Below are 20267 nucleotides of genomic sequence, written 5' to 3' on the forward strand. Positions count from 1 at the left end.
GCTCCATCCCTCTGGCTGCAGACAACCGCATGCCATCCCCACAGAGAGCCCTGCAGAGCCTCATCCCACCACCCAGGCAGGGGCTGCCTGGGTGCCCCCAGCAGCAGCAGAGCTGGGTGTGAGCTGCAGAGCAGGCACGGGCTTTGGCCTGTCTTCTTGTCAGCACAAGGCTCAATCTTGTCCTGTTTGGTTGGAAATTCCCCCTTGCCCTCCTCCCTGAAGGGTGCCATGCTCCTCAGTGCCGCCGACGGCTGTGGCATCTCTGCTCTCCCCAGGCTCAGCCGGCTTTGCATCCCTGCGGCTGGTGGGTGGAGGGAGCCGGTGTGACGGGCGAGTGGAGATCTCGCAGCGCGGGACGTGGGGCAGAGTCCTGGATGACCAGTGGGATGTGCAGGAGGCCAGCGTGGTGTGCCGGCAGCTGCAGTGCGGACAGGCAGAGGCATCCTACAACCCCCCAAAGCCTGAGCGAGGGACGGGCCCCGTAGGGCTGTAAGGGGTCCGGTGTGCAGGGCATGAGACCAAGCTGACCCTCTGCAACACCTCCCTGCCCGAGAGTGCACTGGTGGCAGGGGTTGCAGAGGACGTGGGAGTCATTTGCTGGGGTGAGCAGCACTGCATGGGCCCCCCAGATGATGGGTGGGCAGCCAGCCCCTGACAGCCACTGGGGTTTCTCTCCACTGCAGGGAGCCGGCGGGTCCGTCTGGTGAACGGGGCTGGGCGCTGCGCCGGGAGAGTGGAGATCTACTACCAGGGCAGCTGGGGGACCGTCTGCGACGATGGCTGGGACCTGTCTGATGCTGCTGTTGTTTGCCACCAGCTGGGCTGTGGAGGGGCAGTGGAGGCGGCCAGCTCTGCTCGGTTCGGGGAAGGCTCCGGGCAGATCTGGCTGGATGGCGTGACCTGCTCTGGGGACGAAGCTGCTCTCTGGGACTGCCCTGCCAGGCCCTGGGGGCAGCACGACTGCGGGCACAAAGAGGATGCGGGAGTCATCTGCTCAGGTCTGTGCTGGCAGCTGTGGTGTGAGCCTGCTGCTGGGGAGGCCAGGACGTGGGGAGAGCCAGGCATGGCCAAGGCTGTCCCTGGCTGCCACTGAGCCCCTGCCTGTGGCCATCCTGTGGACACCCATGCACGGGCACCCTCAGCCCCACTGGGGGTCCCTGGGGAGCTCAGCCATCCCCAAGTGTTAGCAGGAAGGGCAGGGGTGTCTGTGCATGAGGGACTTCTCTGTGCCCCTGGGTGCAAGGGGCACGTGCTGGCCCTGCCCCTGCCTGGCTGAGGGCCTGGGGAGTGCAGAGGTGTCCTGGCTCCCACAGCCCCAGACCATCTGTTCCCCTTCCTGCCTTTCCTCCCAGAGTTCCTGGCCCTGAGGCTGCAGAACAGCGATGGCTGCTCTGGGCGCCTGCAGGTTTTCTACAACGGGACGTGGGGAAGCATTTGCTCCAAGTCGATGACTCTTGACACGGTGTCGCTGGCATGCAAAGAGCTGGGCTGTGGGGACGGAGGATCCCTGGAAACACGCCTGCCCTATGGCAGGGTGTCTGGCCCTGCGTGGCTGGATAATGTGCAGTGTGGGAAGAAAACCAGCTCCTTCTGGCAGTGTCCCTCCACTCACTGGGACCTGCACTCATGCGACGACCTGCGAGAGGAGATCCACATCACCTGCAATGGTAACTCTGAGCCACTCGGGCACAGTGTCACCCCAGCTCCTGTTCCCTGCTGGGCACAGCCAAATGCAGAGATAGAGCTTGGAGGGGCTTTTCCTTTCCATATCAGACCCTTCTGCTGCCGGTGGTACAAACGTAACCGCAGCTACACAATTCCAGTTGCAGTTGTCACCCAGGTTGCCAGCAGCACCTGGGGGAGGCAGAGGCATCTCCAGGGGAGGCCTCAGAAGAGACCACACAGGCTTCAGAAGAGACTCCCCTCCACAGACACGCTACTGCTGCTCTGTGAACCAGGGACCTTTAGGGGCGGAGCAATCAGGGTCCCCCCAGTCCTGCGCGTGTCCCCTGAATGACCGGGCTTCAGTTGCTGCCATGACCAAGATGGTACAGGGGGGCACAAGTAGAGCTCAGCCTCACTCTCTTCTGCACAATCCCACACAGCAGCCCCTTCACTTCAGTGTTTCTTTCTTCAGGGGCACGCCCAGAAATATCCCCGGAGCCATTGGCCCCATGCCCCAACTCCACGAGCTGCACAGGTATTGAGCTGCTCCTCTGTGTACCCTTCTTGTCTGGCAGGGCTCTGCCTGCTGTCTCAGTGCCATGGGAGGTCTTTGCCTTCTCCAGACAGGGAGAAGATTCGTGCCGTGGGAGGCGAGGACGGGTGCTCGGGCAGAGTGGAGGTGTGGCACCGTGGCTCCTGGGGGACGGTGTGCGACGACTCCTGGGACATGCGGGATGCCGAGGTGGCGTGCAGGCAGCTGGGCTGTGGTCCTGCGGTGTCTGCCCTGAATGAGGCTGCATTTGGGATGGGGCAAGGCCCCATCTGGCTGGAGCAGGTGGAGTGCCGCGGGACGGAGCCATCCCTGCAGGACTGCTGGGCCCGGCCCGGGGATGGCGGTGCTTGCCGGCATAAGGAAGACGCTGCTGTGCGCTGCTCAGGTGAGCGGCAGGGCTGGGACCCCTTGCTGGAGTATTGGCAGGGAGCTGGGGAAGGCCTTTCACCCCCTTGGTCCTGGCATGGCCCCTGACCTCCCGCGAGCAAGACTGTTCCTGCAGAGTGCAGGAGCCTGGTGCCAGGCAGGGAGCAGCCTCGGTGGAACTGGGTGGACTCTGGGCACTGCCCGTGGGGCCCTGCAGCCCCAGGGCTATCCCCTGGGCTGCCTGTGCCATCCTGCCTGCTGCCCAGAGCAGAGGCCCTGGGCCCTGTCCCGGCCTCCCTTTCTGGCACTACTGGAGGAGCACTTTGGGTGGGATGTGTCAGGGACATCTACAGACACACACGCGGTGTGTTGGGGAGGAGGCTCCCCGATACCTGCACACCCACCCTCTCAGCCCAGCTCTCCTTTTCCTCCTCTGCAGCTACACCCAGGACAGCAGCATCCCCAACCCAAGCAGGTAACTTGTCCTCCTGCCTGAGGCTGGGTATCCCTGGGGCCAGGCTGTGACCCACAGCTGGATGGAAGGGGCTCCTTGCTGGGGTGTGAAACTCCTAGGAGGAGGCACTGGGGAGGTGGTGGTGGGGTCGGGGAGGGCTGGAATGTACTCAACAGGGTGGAAGCTTGCCCATGAGTCCCCCCTGGGGCCCTCCACCCCCTGCTGCCTTGTGTGGTGCGATTAAGGGCTGGTGCTGCCCCTTCCATGTTTTTGCCCATACAGGTCCCACCCGGGGCCCTTTGAAGAACAGCGGGCGAGTCTCCATGCCCATCATCATCTGCATCATCCTGGGAGCACTTCTCTGCCTGCTCCTGGCCCTCCTGGCTGGTCAAGTGCTAAGGGCCAGGTCGGGACGCAGAGGTGGGTCCTTCCACAGCAGTCCCAGGGGGAGATGCCTCCTGGAAGGGCTGTGGGGTGCTGTGGGGTTTCAGGGAGAGGCACAGGCAGAGCTGGAGGGAATGAGGCTGTGTGCTGCCACCTGTCCCATGCACCACCCCATTGACTGCCTGGCCGTGGGGCACCAAAAGCAAGGGTTGGAAAGAGCCTAGAGGTGGGGATAGCTAGGAGAGATCAAGGAGAGGGTCAAGGAGAGAAATGGCAGACTGAGGATGGCCAAGGCTGTCAGCGCTCTGCGTAGTGCTGGATGTACCTCTGGGGCAACAGCCATGATTGGAGGAGCTTGGGGCAGTAGGGTCCATCTCTGTGGTGTCAGGTCCCCAGGCTGTCCCTCTGCCCAGCCCTGCCCACCCCATGGCAGGGCAGGGGGCCTGCTGTAGACCCATGGGGCAGATAGGGAGCAGCTCCAGGTGGAGAGGAAACATGGGAGCTGCTCCAGGGTCAGACAAGGGTGGCATGACCCAGGGGCCAGAGGGGCATGAGCGCTTTCTCCGAAACGATGATGATAAGGTGATGCTGCCCTAGATGATCTCCACAGCAACGTTGCCCTCACTGCAGACGCAGCAGCCATGGCTGGACAGTGCAGTGGGGCTGTGCTGTCAGAGCAGTCCTGGGCTGGCCCAAGCAACAAGTCTGGAGGAGCACAGTGGGATCCCATCACCCCTCTGCCTCTCCCTGGGCCAGCCCTGCCTCTGTCCCCAGGCTCCCGGAGAGCTCAGGAGCTCTTTCCCGAGGCCGTGTACGAGGAGATCGGTTACAGCCCAGTGTGGGAGAAGCAGGCAAGGTTTGGTCGCTCAGGTGGGTGTGGGTCCTCCCTGGAGGCACATCTGCAGGACCCTTTCCCTTGGCCCAACCCAGAGATGATCCACTGGAGCCCCCCACACTGTGGTCCCTACAGCGCTGGGGCCATGTCGTCTGTGGGGAGAGCATCCAGGGTGTGGGTCCAGGAGAGGAGCTTTTCCCGTCCCAGCTGCACAGCCCCTCTCTTCCTGCCCCTGCGCCCCATGTGACACCTGAGGAGTGAGGGAAGGGGCTGTCCTAGCGCAGCTCTGGGAGCACCTTTGAGACAGTGTTTGTCCTGGGGGAGCAGAGTAAATTCCCCGCCCTCCTCCTCATGCAGCCCCAGCTCTGTGGGTCCCCCTTCCCCAGCAGCGCTGACCATGAGACAGGTCAGTGGGGCTCGCTCCATAACACCTGCTGTGCATCTCTCCAGGCTCCTATGCAGAGGAGTCCCTGACCCAGCTGCAGCCCTACCCTGGGGACACCGAGGAGGAGGATGGTCTGGGATCAGCACCAGGTAACGGAGGCAGGAAGGGATGGGTCTCCCTGTAGACATGTGATGGACAGAGGTGTCACTGAGTGTCACCATCAGAGATGGGGAGGACATGGGGGTCTCCTGTGGTGCTGCCAACACCAGTGTCTCAGCCCTGTGTTTCCATGTGCATCGTCCCATCCTCTGCTCTGCAGGACATATCTTCTCACTGTAACCAACTTCCCTCTCCTTTCAGATGTCCTTGTTGTGCCTGGAGGTGACCCAGCAGATGGCTATGATGATGCCAAGGAGGTTCCTGACTTTGGGGAGGGTGCTGAACGTGGGCAGGGAGCTTGGGAAATGCCCAGGGTGCCAGAGGAGGAAGCAGGGCCCAGGGATGCACTAGGAGGTGAGAGGGAAAGATAGCGCTGCTGGTTCCTGGGGTGCCATCCCTGGTGCCACCCATGTCGCTACTGTCCTGACACCCAAACCTCCTGGGAAGGGAGAAACTGCTGTGGGAGCTTTCCTTATAGGGACTGTGGGTGGGAGAAGGAGCTGAATGTGGTGAGGAGCAGGGAGGAAGGTGATGTACAGACCCCAGGGGGCAAACTGCACTGTCCTGCCTTGCTGCTTGCAGGGGCCCGCCTGCGCTCCCGGAGAAGTGCTGGGGTCCCTGGAGCTGAAGGAGACACCTCGTCCCTGTCCCTGGGGAGCATGGGCTATGATGATGCTGAAGAGGTGTCTGTGGCACATCCCCATGAGGACACAAAGGCTGTGACACCGCAGCTTGGTGCACAACAGTCCCTGAGCCCCAGGCCAGGAGAGCCCATCCCTGCTGTGCAGCTGGGTGCAGCCAGGAGGGAGGAGAGCTCTGTGCAGCTGGGAGAGCTGTGAGCACCAGGGAAACATCTCCCTTCACCACCGGCAGCAGAAACCGCCTGCAGTTTCCTCTATTTTTTTTCCCACTTTTACACTGTGCGTCCATATTTGTTCTTAATAAAAGACTCTGAGGGCTTTGACCCAGAGCTGGGTCTTGCCTGCCCAGGTGTTGGGTCACCTCCCTGAGGCTGATCAGGGGGCACAGAGAATGATGACTCAGTGGTAGGCAAGGGGCACATCTCAGGGACAGCAGGCTCGGGGTCAGGCTGTGGGGCTGCAAGAACCCGTGGTCCCTGGGGAATAATCCTGCTGACAGAGACATTTCCATGCTGCTGGCCATGGGCAGTTTCTAGTCAAAATGGCTCTCTGGTAGGGGTCGTGGTGCACCCCAGCAGGAGCATCCATTTCCTCACCCTCGGGTTTCCAGCTGCTCTTTCCCACAGGCCCAGCCTGGGCCACACTGGTCCCCCAGTGCAGAGGCCAATGCCAGAGCTGCTATGTCAGGGTCAGTCCTGGGCTGTGGCCCCACAGAAGTGAACCCTTATGTGCCTGAGTCCCCTGAACACCCCAGCCATCGCCAGGGGGTATCATGGCCCACAGATTATCTCCCACATTGGTTAGGATGCAGCTCTGCTCCCCCCTGCCCCAGCACAGGGTGCAGAGCCACTTTCTGGGACACACGAGCTGAGATTCCCTGTCCTCATGCTCTGCCAGGACCCCAGTCTCCATGGGCTGTTCCATGGGCTCCAGCCCGCACCTGCCTGTGGCTGAGGAGTCAGGGCAAAAGCAGCCCTGGAGATGCTGGGCATTGAACCCAGGACCTCCCACATGCAAAGCAGGCGCTCTGCCACTGAGCTACATCCCCTTGACACCTGCCAGCAGGAGAGACACTCTCCTCCCGTGATGTGTCTATGACAAGCACGGTCCTGTTGTCCCCTGCATGCCCAGGGACCCTCTGCAGAAAACAGCACTTGAACCCTTCTGAGATGGGGAAGCTGGGACTGCCTCTGTGCTGGGGCCTGATCCTGGCACAGGGCTGCACTGCAGAGTGCTGCCCCTTCAACGCCTCTGCAGGGCAATGGGGCAGAAGGAGGCTCTTGCTGCAGGTGCTGCTCCCACGCTTTGGCCCACTCCGGGATGGGTCGATGGAGAGGAGAAACCCGATTCCCCTGAGCCTCCTCTGCCACCCAGGGCAACACCCCTCTGTGCCACATGTGTCCCCAACTCCACAGCAGGAGCAGTTCAATAGGGTGAGGGAAATGCCCTGCCTGGGGTGAGGTGCCCGCAGGCTCCGATGGCATCCCAGGGCATGCCGTGGAGGGGACATGGTGGCATAAATCATATATTCCTCCTCGAGGCACCACACCTCCCCCTGCAGCCCTCTGTTCCCCAGCATCCCTGGAGGTGACTTGAAGAGCAGGCTTCCATCTCCATGGGGCTGGGCATGTGGGTTGGGCTCAGGGACCTTCCCATTCCTTCAGCACTGATGACTGTCCTGGCAGCAAAGCAGTGCCCTGGGACAGCCCTGGCTGGGGTCTCTGTGGCAGGGTGGGTGAGTGTGTTCAGCTGCTAACTCAAAGGCTGATGGTTTGACCACATGCAGGGATGGTGTCCTCATGGTGGCACAGCTGGGACAATTGTGTTGCCCAATGCCATAGATTTTTCCCTGCTGAGCCTCTGCCTGGCAGAGAGGGTTTGGAGGTTTCAAAAGCAGACCACAGTCCCTGTGAACTTCTGGAGTGGTTGAGTGGAGTTAAGGGGGTGGACTGCTCACGTCTTCTGCTTTGCACACATTGCCCCAAACCCCATCCTCAGCAACCACTCTCCCATTCTTGCTCAAGAAAGGCCTAGAAGGACTCTTCTGGAGCAGTGATAATCCTGCAGGAGCTACCCCTGCAGCCAAGCATGTTCAAGGTCGTGCTCAAAGCTGACAAGACAGCAACTGTGCTTGGACAGGCAGTCTCTCCCTCTCACCACCTCTCACTTGCGCTCAGTCACAACAAAAGCCAAACTTCTCTGGAGGTGCATCCCTTAGGAGCCAGCTATGAGGCAGCAGAACTGCACAGGGTTAGAACATGCACGTTGCTGTGCGACTGTAGTCCAGTATGTGCCATTCCTTGGCCTGACTGGGGAGAGGCTGAGACTGGAGACAGAGGGAGACGTCCTGGGTCACAGCTGTCACTGTGTTCCTGAGGGGCGAGCAGGGTTCTGTAGCAGCAAGAGGTTTCAAGAGGGAAGCCCAGCAGCTTGTTGGAGCTCATGAGCAGGTCTTTCTTCCTCTGTGCAGGGACTGATGGCTGTGAGGGGCTACAGCTGGTCAAGACAGTGCAGTCTGGTGGGTGAGTCTATTTGGGCATGGCTTCGTCAGCTGACCTTGGCACATCAGAGGTTTCGCTGTGACAGACCTCTGGAGGGAGGATGCTGCCATTCAGGCCTCAGCTCCAGGGAGTGCCTCTCCCTGGGACTAGGGGGCCAGTGGCCTCCTCCATGGGCAGTATGCTCTGGTCTGGAAGCTGAGGTCCAGGTGAAGGATGTGTGTGAGGAGGGGAGCAGTCTGTGCACCACGAAGAATGACAAAGAGGAGAGAGACAAGGTCTTTGCAGAGACCCCAAAAAGGAAAGGTCCCAATTGCAGTGGAGCAGGGAAGGAGGGACAGATGGAGACCACCCCAAAGAAGCACTGAATGGAGAGTCCTGTTGAGGGGAAGGCTGGGGACTTGTGGTTCAAGAGGAAGGCTCCTTCCAACCCGCAGAGCTGCAGCTACAGTGCAGGGGCAGTGCCCTGGCAAGAGGTGAAGGAGCAAGGAGGGCCAGGGTAGGCTGGAAGAAGGCAGGATGGCTCTGCAAAAGACTAAGGGAGGAAAGTACTTTAGAAGCCCAGGGCTGAACCAGGGACCTTTAGATCTTCAGTCTAATGCTCTGCCAGCTGAGCTGCTTCAGCCCTTGTCCCAATTCCACCCCTGCCAGGCCACAGGCTGACACACATGAGGAGCATTCCTCGGGGAGGTTCCCAGGGAAGAGCCGTTCTCAGCCCTGGGCAGAGGGACCTGTCCTCTCCCTGCCTCCATGGCCAGGTGGGCTCCAGATTTGGGTGGAGGCCAGCTTACATTGGGCGTGCCAAAATGTGTGTGGGACTTTAGTAGAAACGTGACAGTGGCAAAGCAGGTGGGCCGGCCAGGCACGTGTAACGGCAAAGGCTGAGGGAGGGAAGAAGTGTGGGGCTGTTGGAAGACCTTATCTCCTTCCCCATGGAAGGCGTCCTCCCCACCCTTTTTTCCCCAGCTCAACTTCACTCCTTTATTCCCAACTTTTCTACGTCCTCCCCTCTGAGCAGCGCTAGGCCATGGGGAATGGGGGTTGTGGTCAGTCCAGAACACTTCTTGCCTGCTGCTCCTTCCTTCTCACACTTTTCCCATGGTGTCCCTCCTACAGGCTACAGTCCTTCAAGATGAGCCTGCTCCACTGTGGGCTCTCCACAGGGCACAGTTCTTTCAGGAATTACCCAACATCTCCAGTATTGTGTCCTCCACGGACTGCAGGGCTTACATTGACCACCATGGTCTTCTCCATAGGCTGCAGGAAAATACCTGCTGTGCTGTGGTATTCTCCTTGGGCTGCAGGGGAATATCTGCTCTGGTACCTGGAGCACCTCCTCCTCCTCCTTCTTCACCGACCATGGTGTTTGCAGGGCTGTTTGTCACACTTTTTTTCCCTCTAACTGCTATCCCAGTCTAGCAGTTGTGCCCCTTCTTAAATGCATTTTCACACAAGTTCCACCAGCTTTGTTGCTGGGCTCAGTTTTGGCCAGCGGTGGGTCCCTTTTGGAGCTGGCTGGACCCAGCCCTGTCTGGCATGGAGGCAGCCTTTGGTCTTCTCTCACAGAGGCCACACATGCAGCCTCCTCGCTACCAAAACCTGGACATGGACACCAATGCAAAGTGTAAATCTTTGCCTTGCTAAATGAATTCCCCTGGTCCTCCCTCATCAAGAAATCCAACCTAGTTGCTGGGGAGGAAGAGAGAGCAACAGAGAAGGCCTTGATGCTGTGAAAGCACTCTTCCGCAAATAGCTACAACACTGGTGTATTATCCGTGCTGTGTTGATCACAAATACCAAACATGGCACCGTACGGGCTGCTATGCAGAAAATTAACTCCATCCCAGCCAAAACCAGCACAATCTACCTGGAAATATTTCCCAGGATTAGCTGCTCTATCACCTTCCCAGGGCTCGAGGAGAGGCTGACTGGCCTCTAGTTCCCCAGGTCCTCCTTCTTGTCCTTCTTGGAAACAGCAGTGACATTTGATTTCTTCCAGTCTTCGGGCACTTCCCCCATCTCAATGCTCGGTAAAAGATTCTTGGGAGTGTCCTCGCAATGACATCTGCCAGCTCCCTCAGCACTCATGGGTGCATCCCATCAGGGCCCATGGACTTCTGTATGTCCAGTTTGCGTAAGAATTCCCTGACCTGATCCTCTTCCAGCAGGGCTGCTATGTCTGCCTGGCTCCAGACTTGCCCCTCATCTCTGGCACCTGGTATTCCTGAAGGCTGGTCTTGCTAGTAAAAGAGGAGGTGAAGAAGGCATTCAGTACCTCAGCCTCTTCCAAAAGAAGGAAGAGGCAACAGGAGGCAGCAGGAGAAGGAGAAGGAGGAGGCAAGAGGAGGACAAGGACGCAACAGAAGCAACAGGATTAAAAGAGCAGGAGGCAAGAGGAGGCACTAGGAGGAGGAGGAGGCAAGAGGAGGCCACAAGCAAAGGAGGAGGAGGAGTCAACAGGAAGAGGAGGCAATGGGACGCAAATGGAGAATGAGGCAATAAGAGGCAAGAGCGGGCAAAAGGAGGCAAGAGGAGGGAAAAGGAGATGGACATAACAAGATGTAAAGGATGCAAGAGGAGGAAAGAGGAGGAGGAGGAAGAGGCAACAGGAGGCAAATGGAGTTAAGAGGAGGAGGTGGAAGCAAAAGGAGGCAAGAGGCGGCCACTTGAGGCAAGAGGAGGAGGAGGAAAAAGAGAAGGTACCCAGATGCAACAGGAGGAGGAAAAGGAAACAGAGGGCAACAGGAGGAAGAGGAGGTGGCAAGAGGACAAAGGAGGAGGGAAAAGCAGGAGGAGAAGGAGATGGAGAGAACAGGAGAAGACAAGGGGAGGAGGTGGAGGAAGAGGCAAGAGGAGGTAGCAGGAGCAGGAGAAGAGAAGGCAACAAAAGGAAACAGGAGGCAAGAGGAGGAAGAGGAGGCAACAGAAGGCAAAAGGAGCGGGAGGAGGCAATAGGAAGAGGAGAAGGAAGGGAAGGAGGAGGCAACAGGTGGTAGCAGGAGGACACAGGAGGAGGAGGCAAGAAAATAAGCAGGCAAGTAGAGGCAACAGAAGGAAGCAAGAAGAGGAGGAAAAGAAGGAGGAAGCAACAGGAGGCAAAAGGAGGAGGAAGACAAAGAAGGTAATAGGCAGAGGAGGAAAAAGAGGAGGAGGAGGAGGAGGAGAATTAGGAAAGGTCAAAGCAGGTGGCAAGAGGAGACAACAGGATGAGGAGGAGAATGTGGAGGAGAAGGAGGAGGAGGAGAGGAGGAGGCAACAATGAGCAACAGGAGGCAAGAGCAAGAGGAGGAAAAGGAGGCTGCTGGAGGCAAGAGGATGCAACAGCAGGAGAAAGAGAGGGAGGTAAAAGGAGGCAGAGCAGGGAGGAGGAGGAGGAAGAAGGGGAGGAAAGAGGAGGCAAGAAGAAGCAAGAGGAAAAGGATGATGAGGAGGAAAAGGCAAGAAGAGGAGGAGAAGGAGGAGGCAGCAGGAGGCAAGAGGATGGTGGGGCAACAGGAGGCCACAAGAGGAGGAAGAGAAGGAGGAGGAGGCAAAAAGAGGCAAGAGGAGGCAACAGTAAGAGAAGGAAGAGTAAGAGGAGGAAGGGGAAAAGGAAGAGGAGGAGAAGAGAAGGAGGAGGAGGAGGAGGTGGAGGAGGAAGAAAAGGAGGAGGAAGAGGAGGAGAGGAGGAGGAAGCAACAGGAGGCATGAGGAGCCAAAAGGAGAAAGAGGCCTAGGATGCAACAAGGGGCAACAATAGGCAACAGGAACAGGATGCGGAAAAGAAGGCAAGAGGAAGCAAGGGAAGGCAACAGAAGGAGGAAGAGGAGGTGACAGGGGGTTGAGGAGGAGGAGGAGCAGGAGGAAGCAACAGGAGGTACCAGAAGGAGGAGACAATATGAGGCAAGAGGAGTAGGAGGAGGCAACAGGAGGCAAAAGGAGGACAAGGAAACAAGAGGCGACTCCTGTTGCCTCCTCCTCCTCCTGCAGCCTCCTTTTGCCTCTTGTTGCATTCTCCTCCTCCTCCTGCTCCTCTTCTTGCCTCCTGTTGCCTCCTGTGCTCCCTTTTTTTTCCTCTTGCCTCCTCTTCCTTTTTCCTCCTACTGTTGCATCCTGTTGCTTCCTCCTCTTCTTGCCTCCTCTTGCCTCTTATTTTATCCTGATGCCTCCTCCGACACCTCCTCCAGATTTCTGCTCTTGCCTCCTCTTGCCTCCTACCTCACCTCCTCCTCCTCCACGTGCCTTCTCACTAACCCAGGATCTGTCCGTTGGCCACCTTTGGTTCAAAAAGAAACTACTCCTCTCTTCCACCTCCCCCTCCTCAAAAAAGGAGGGTAAATAGATATGGAGCATAGATGACTTAAGGACAATATTGTAATCTTCACCTGATAACAAGGAGAAGAGAGGGTACAACTAATGCCAAAATATCCTTGAGAGCTTCTTTCTTTTTCCTTGTCTCCAAAGCTCAGCCTGCTTACACCTTGAAAGGACTACCTCAAATCTCTGCAACCCAAATCCCTCCAACCTTTTCTCAGCGAAGGTCTTGTAGCCTTTTAGCTCTTCTGCCCAGCACTTCAGCACACCGCCCAATCTCTGTTTTTTAGCTGGGTGAAGTCAAGGCACTCCTTGCAACGCCTTCCCTACAAAAGCCTTCTCTTCATGCTGATCCCACTTGTATCACCTCATGCTATGTACGGCTCCATCCTCCTTCTGCAGAGCTCCATTGGATGGGCAGTTTTCTTCTTTCTCTCATGCTCATTCACCTTCACAACCTTTTTGTATTGTATGCATACCAAATATCGTCTGAAGCAACACATTAATCCCCCACAGCTTCACCCCTTTCCAATTGCAGGCTGAGATGTTTCTCCTCTTTGAGCAGACATTGTGCAAAGCTGCTCCACATATGGAAACACACTTCAGTGCTGCATATTCCTTTGGGCTAAGAAAGAAATTAAAATATATTCTGAGCTAGTTTTTCAAAGACACAGTTTCCAAGTGGCAAAGCAGATTCAATACATAAATGCTGCGAGCCAAGAGAGAGGGGAAACTAGGGGAAGCTGTATTGTCTAGACTCACAAATTCTCTGACAGTCAAGTCCCACAGCCTATGGGATGTTTTCAGTAGTTGGCCCTATGGGAAGTTTTGTTCCTTGGGCCTCTTGGCTCGAGCCTGCTGCATTCACTTTTCCAGCCAAGGGAAAAGTTCCAGTTCAAGTATGAAGCTATTGCCCATGCTGCCTGGAGAGCCAGGTCTCTTGTGTCACACAACAGCCAGTGTCAGAGTGAAGCTGGAGGAAGTGTGAATTGGAATGACTTGGACTCAAATGGAAACTCAAATGCTGAGCTGTCAGGACCACATTGGCTGCAGTTAGATGTAAGTTACCTGACAGCCAGAATCACAGAATCACAGAATCGTATAGGTTGGAAAAGACCTTTAAGATCATTGAGTCCAACCGTTAACCTAACACTACCAAGACCACCACTACACAATGTCCCTAAGCACCTCATCCAAACGTCTTTTAAATACTTCCAGGGATGGTGAGTCAACCACTTCCCTGGGAAGCCTGTTCCAATGCTTGATAACCCTTTCAGTGAAGTAAAATTTCCTAATATCCAGTCTAAACGTCCCCTGGCACAACTTGAGGCCATTTCCTCTTGTCCTATCACTTGTTAGCTGGGAGAAGAGACCGACCCCCACCTCGCTACAACCTCCTTTCAGGTAGTTGTAGAGAGCGAGAAGGTCTCCCCTCAGCCTCCTTTTCTCCAGACTAAACAACCCCAGGTCCCTCAGCCGCTCTTCATAAGACTTCTGCTCTAGACCGTTCACCAGCTTTGTTGCCCTTCTCTGGACATGCTCCAGCACCTCAATGTCTCTCCTGTAGTGAGGTGCCCAAAACTGAACACAGTATTCGAGGTGCGGCCTCACCAGTGCCGAGTTCAGGGGAACAGTCACTTCCCTAGTCCTGCTGGCCACACTATTTTTGATACAAGCCAGGATGCCATTGGCTTTCTTGGCCACCTGGGCACACTCCTGGCTCATATTCAGGCAGCTGTCAACCAACACCCCCAGCTCCTTTTCTGCCTGGCAGCTTTCCAGCCACTCTTCCCCACGCCTGTAGCGTTGCATGGGTGTTGCTCTGGCCCAAGTGCAGGACCTTGCACTTGGCCTTGTTAAACCTCATACAATTGACCTCGGCCCATCGATCCAGCCTGTCCAGGTCCCTCTGCAGAGCCTTCCTACCCTCAAGCAGATCAACACTCCCGCACAACTTGGTGTCATCTGCAGACTTACTGAGGGTGCACTTGATCCCTTCATCCAGATCATTAAGAAAGATATTAAACAGATATTAAACTGGCCCTGGCACAGAGCCCTGGGGAACACCACTTGTGACCAGCCACCAACTGGAGTAAACTCCATTCACCACCACTCTTTAGGCCCAGCCATCCAGCCCGTTCTTTACCCAGCGAAGAGTACACCTGTCCAAGCCATGAGCAGCCAGTTTCTCCAGGAGAATGCTGTGGGAAACCACGTCAAAGGCTTTACTGAAGTCTAGATAGACAACATCCACAGCCTTTCCCTCATCTACTAGGTGGGTCACCTTGTCGTAGAAGGAGATCAGATTGGTCAAGCAGGACCTGCCTTTCCTGAACCCATGCTGGCTGGGCTTGTGTCGCGGATGGAGTGAGAGTGCACTTCACTCGTAAGAGTGAAGTAAAAATAGAGTTTATTGATATAGAATAGGGAGTTAACAAAGTTCAATGCGACAGTGTTTTAACAAGATTCGATGGCGAGGTACACTTGATTATTTACTGCATAGAGGACATGGTCAGACAAAAGTGTCAGGGAGACCCTCCCATTGAGTCATGAGGTTCAGAAAAAGATCCCCTTGCTTTCTAAACTCCTTCTCAGAGAGGAGTCTAGGTGCGGCTAGATCCAGTCCTAGTCCTAGACTTGGTCAACGGTTTATATCTAAAGGATTATATGTGTGCAATCTATCCTTTATATCACTTAGGTAAGATTTCAAAGTTTAGCATGCTATTAGTCACTTACCGAGGATCTGTTGCGGCAAGGAATCTCTCAACCTCGAGGAGTAACCTTGAGAGGCGTCCCTGCTCAAGGGGAGATCCTGGCGTGCAGCCCGCTGCTGTGCAGGAGAGCTCAAAGGGCTCTTGGGCTGCTCACTGTTTATGGGGATAAGATGATTGACCCATAGTCATATTTGCATGCCGACCACAGATTTTAGTTTCTTCGGTGGGTGCATTGCACAATAGCCCTAGGCTATTGTGTTGTTATCTGTCTCCTGAATCCACTTTGAGCCGATGCAGCCATCGTGACCAGATGCATCCATTACAATCACCACTGGTGGTTATCACCTAAGCAGGGTTGCAGGAGATAAAGGTCGGGGGCAGGGGAAGCACACCGTCACACTCCACCCCGTGACTATAGGCAATTCATCTTATTCTCACAGAGTGGTGGTACGGTCACCTCTTGCCTCTGTGCCATAAATAGTATATTGATCATTTATGCACTTATAGAGCCACAGTAAGTAGACAGTGAAGCACTGCTATTTGCTATGCATTAATTTGTATGTTTTGGGTGGTTGGAGTTGGGTTATTTGTTTTATCATGTGCCAAACCTTTATATACAATATAATTATAAGCAATAGACACATTAATGTTAGAGTCAGTAAAATGACAACTGGGTGAAGCATAAGATTAAACACTCCTGTTGCTGTCGGTGACCATCCAAGAAGAGTTTCCCACCAATGGTGTTCTCCATCCTTCTTCGCTCTTTCCAAGACATGATGTATCTCTTCTGCATCGTGACGAACGGTGATCAGAGTTTTGTGTCCATTGTTTCATATGCGTTCTAGCAGTTGACACAGGTCATCGTGTTGTAGTAGTTTCTTCACCAATGTAAGATTCATTCCGATGGGGGTAGGCAATAAATCTTGACTCAATGTATAGTAAAGTTACAAACACAAATATTTGAGCGATAACTTGTATCTGCAGTAATGTTATCTACAAATATAAAATCACAAAGGGTTCTCATACCAACACATACAAGTACAGTTTCAGGGGCTTCATCAGATATGACAAACATTTTTGTTCAGTGTCAAGACAGATGTCTTGAGCTTTGATGGTGTTACTCTCACAAAGAAATCCTTGTTGTTCCCGTACAATGCGTGCATTAACATCAACAGTTTGTTAGGGTTTGGAATAGTACCATGAACTCCGCATTTCTGTCTGACATCCGGTGGGGTGCTGTAAGAGAAAATAGAGACTTGTTTCGGTGGGGAGAGTCCAAACAGGTTACTCCATTAAGACGAAGGAAAAATCCATCGTGAACTAATTCTGTGTTTTGCACCACTGCTATCAGTAGCTTCCCAGGCAAGTGGGCCACGAGGCAACTAGGCCCATATCGATTGTTTAATTGATGGAGTACTTTGGGAAGTCTCGTATCCCATTGAGCTTCCTTTGGTTTGAGATCCCTTTTCAACAAGCCATTAGCTCTTTCTACCATCCCATTTGATTGAGGGTAGTATGGGGTGTGGAATACCCATCTAATTCCCTCTTGTTTTGCCCAATCTTGCACTTCCTTACATGAAAAGTGTGAGCCATTACCACTCTGGATAACATCAGGAGTAGGTAGATTTGAGAACCAAAATGATAGCCCTGGCACTGTATTTCGCCCATCGGCTTTCCGACATTTAGTCGCCATAAGCAAGACGGAGACTACTTCCACTCCTGTAAGGATGTCTCGATATCCTGCAGAGGATTTGAATGGTCCGATATAATCAATTTGCCATGTAGACCATAAAGTTTTCCCTTCATTGATATGTAAAGGTGGTGCTTTAGCAGGATGATCTGCTTGTAATTTCAATCTACACTGAGGACATTGTGTAAGAATAGTTTCACAAGTTTTTCTATTTATAGGCCAGCCTTTACTCTGTGCAGCAAAGTGCAGTGCTTCTTTACCTGTGTGGCCTAGGTTTTGATGTAACCATTCTCCCAATGGATACCACTCAGGATTTAAGGTGATTTTCCTAATTTTAGTTAGCTCATCTACCTTTTGATTCCACTTTGTGGCTGGTTGATTATCTTGAGCATGAGCTTTTACCCATCCCATTGTAACCAGATGTAACCAAAATGATTAGTTTGTTCTTTGGTAACTAAGCAACATAGAGATAGGAGCAGGTTAGACAATGCTTTAATATTGTGTTTGTACACCTATGGCTATGGATATGCTACTATGCCCAAAGACAATTGGACAAGGAGTAGTACGGACATGCTGCTATGTTCCCAGTACAGCCCCAGCCCATCTTGACAACGAGTCGAGGGTGGTTAGAATAATTGGTTTGTGTTAAGGGTGCCAAATCATTGTTAGGAACCATGCAGCATGAAGAAGGGAAGCAAGTTACATAAGCAAGGTGGGATTGCACATGCCCAGAAGAAGGGGTCAACTAAAGGACACACCTGTACGGCCACCAAGGACCACCAGAGACCCCCACAGAAGCCCCTCGGAGCTCAAGGACGCATGTGCAATGACCACGCAAATATGATAATTAGTTCCAGGAAATAGAATGAATATGCATGATCATTCCGGGAAATTTGATGCATATGTATGTAACTGGACAATATAAGTTTCGGCTGATGTAACCTGCGGTATGCACGCTAGGTGGAACGATCCCCTGTGCATCCGGCGCCGTAATAAAGAATGCCTGCTTCTTAATGCTACATTGGTGTTAAGGAGTTTGATTCCCGATTTCAGTGACAGTTTTGGCGACCCAGATGGGACCCTGCTTCTGAATTTCGACGGATCCGAGGGATCGCAGGACCTCCAGCCGGCACCGAGGGATTCTCGGGGAGAACCTCTGATCCCCGGACCGAAGAATTCTGAGCAAGATCCCCTGGAACAAGGTAATAAGGCATTCTTTTAACGGGTAACAGAACTTTAGGTAGGACGTGGGTTAGAGTCCCACTCTGGGCAGTACGTGGGGTTAGAGTCCCACTTGAGGTAGGACGTGGGTTAGAGTCCCACCAAAGGTAGGACGTGGGTTAGAGTCCCACCAAGCCTGCTCGTAAGGCGCGGCGAAAGCTACGCAGGGTTGGGCTAAGAGGTACCTCGGTTGGTAAGTCTCTGCTAGGCGAAAGCCTGTGGAGCGGGGCCCAAGGGGGAGTCTTCGACGGGGGGTTGAAGTCTGCAAGGTTGGGATTTCTGGCAGGGGGCTGGAATCCCAGAGGGAGCTCCAACAAGGGTTGGGGTCCCTCTGACTAGTGCTTGTGATAGTGCACAATCACAACCACTAGTCGTCTGGGAGATGGGTACATTTCCGAGTAAGAAACCCATCCCACAAAGAACACCTTTGGGATGTACTTTAAAACACTGGAAAGATCTGGGGGGTGATCCTTTGACTCGGAAACAATCAATTGAATATTGCAATCATTGGTGGCCAATGTATACTTTGGAAGGTGGGGAGAAATGGCCAAAGAATAGTCCCTCGCAATATAATACCATCTTGCAATTAATGTTATTTTGCAAAAGGGAAGGTAAATGAGATGAAATAGCTTATGAGGTATTTATTTTTGCTTTGAGAAATCATCTGGAGTGGCAAAAACAGTGTGGGATTATCCAGGAAAATTTTATGGTGTAGACTTTGGAAAAAACAGGGAAGGAATAAGAGTTTAAGATGATGTTGCTCTGCCTGTAACATTGGAAAAGGGAATGGTCCAAAGTGAGAGAATTGGATCTTTCGCTACAGGCAATGAAGTTGATGACTCTGAATGATGAGGACTGAAGGAGACCAGGGGAGTCAACCCCAGCTGAACACCTGGTTACATTAAAGCTGAGGAATGATGAAGTAGAATTTTTAGTTGATACAGGGGTAACATATTCGGTATTAAATATATGCCAAGGGGGGTTTAGTCATAAAACTATAAGTGTTGTTGGGGAGCAGGGTGGAAGAAAATCGGCCATTTTTACAACCTTTGACATTCAAATTGGGAAAGCAATGGGTAACTCATCAATTTTTGTATATGCCAGAATGTCCATCATCTTTGTTAGGAAGAGATATATTGAGTAAATTGAATGCACAAAATAATTTTTAAAAATGGGGAGACTCAGCTGATAATACCTGAATCAAAAGCTGTGGAAGCGAGAATTTTTATGTTACAGAACACACCAAGACTGAAGGAAGACATTCCTGCAGAAGTAGAGGATGCAGTAACACCCTTGGTATGGGCTAGTGGAATTCCAGGTCGGTCTAAATTGGCGGAACCAGTAAAGGTTGTTCTAAAATCTGGAACTAAACCGGTAAGGCAAAACAGTATCCTATCAAGTGGGAAGCTAGAAAGGAGTTGGAAGAATTAATAACAAAATTTTTGAATTATGCATTATTGATAGAATGTGAATCAGAATATAATACCCTGATATTGCTAGTGAAAAAGCAGAATGGCAAGGAATACAGGTTAGCTCACGATTTTAGAGCCATGAATCAGATTAAGACAGTCACCCAGTAGTAGCTAACCCATATACCTTGCCGACATCCTTAAAAGAAAACCATAAGTAGTTTACTGTGCTTGATCTCAAGGATGCTTTCTTCTGCATACCTCTAGACAAAGATAGCCAGGCATATTTGCCTTTGAATGGGAAAGCCCCACCACTGGATGCAAGACACATCTCACCTGGACAGTGCTACCTCAAGGGTTCAAAAATAGTCCTACAATATTTGGTAATCAGTTGGCAAAGGAATTGGAAGTGTGGAAAAAAGAATAATATTGCAGTATGTAGATGACATTTTGATAGCAGCAGAGACTTGAGAGGCCTGTTTACAAGTGACCATCAGCTTGTTGAATTTTTGGGACAAGCAGGATACTGAGTATCAAAAAGCAAGGCCCAGACTGGGAAAGAGACTGTGATATATTTAGGCTTTGAAATTTCGCAAGGACAAAGAAGATTGGGAGCAGGCAGAAAGGAAGCAATTTGTCAAGTTCTAGAGCCCAGAACGATACGGGAATTGCGGACGTTTTTGGGTATGGTCGGGTGGTGTCGATTGTGGATCCTCAGTTATGGACTGTTAGTAAAACCTCTTTATGAAGCTTTGGAAGGATCCCAGGAGAATCACCTGTTGTGGACAGCTGAGGGTTGGACAGCTTTTAAAAATCTGAAGGAGGTTTTGATGTCCACACCTGCATGAGGACTCCCAGATTTAGCAAAGCCTTCTGAATTGTTTGTACATGAGCACTAACATCTTGCTTTGGGGGTGTTGACTCAACAATTAGGAACTTGGAAACGAGCCGTTGGGTATTTTTCTAAGCAATTGGATGATGTCAGCAAGGGATGGCCTGG

General features: G+C 53.2%; 1 protein-coding gene and 1 non-coding gene across 2 annotated transcripts in view; one reads left to right on the forward strand and one right to left on the reverse strand.

Annotated features, from left to right (window-relative positions):
- Positions 1-5640, forward strand: part of LOC140645579 (antigen WC1.1-like) — an 8481-nt gene extending 2841 nt beyond the window's left edge. The window contains 11 exon segments of the mRNA XM_072849043.1: positions 276-602; positions 684-998; positions 1353-1667; positions 2138-2200; positions 2289-2603; positions 3024-3059; positions 3321-3458; positions 4197-4292; positions 4708-4791; positions 5003-5155; positions 5384-5640. Of these exon segments, the coding sequence (XP_072705144.1) occupies positions 276-602; positions 684-998; positions 1353-1667; positions 2138-2200; positions 2289-2603; positions 3024-3059; positions 3321-3458; positions 4197-4292; positions 4708-4791; positions 5003-5155; positions 5384-5640 (2099 nt within the window).
- A 778-nt stretch (positions 5641-6418) lies between these two features.
- On the reverse strand, positions 6419-6490 carry TRNAA-UGC (transfer RNA alanine (anticodon UGC)). The gene has a single exon. It is a non-coding gene; the product is annotated as a tRNA-Ala (tRNA).
- Between the last annotated feature and the right edge of the window lie 13777 nt (positions 6491-20267).

This window comes from Ciconia boyciana, chromosome 35 (genome assembly GCF_034638445.1).
Source record: "Ciconia boyciana chromosome 35, ASM3463844v1, whole genome shotgun sequence".
Lineage (NCBI taxonomy): Eukaryota > Metazoa > Chordata > Aves > Ciconiiformes > Ciconiidae > Ciconia > Ciconia boyciana.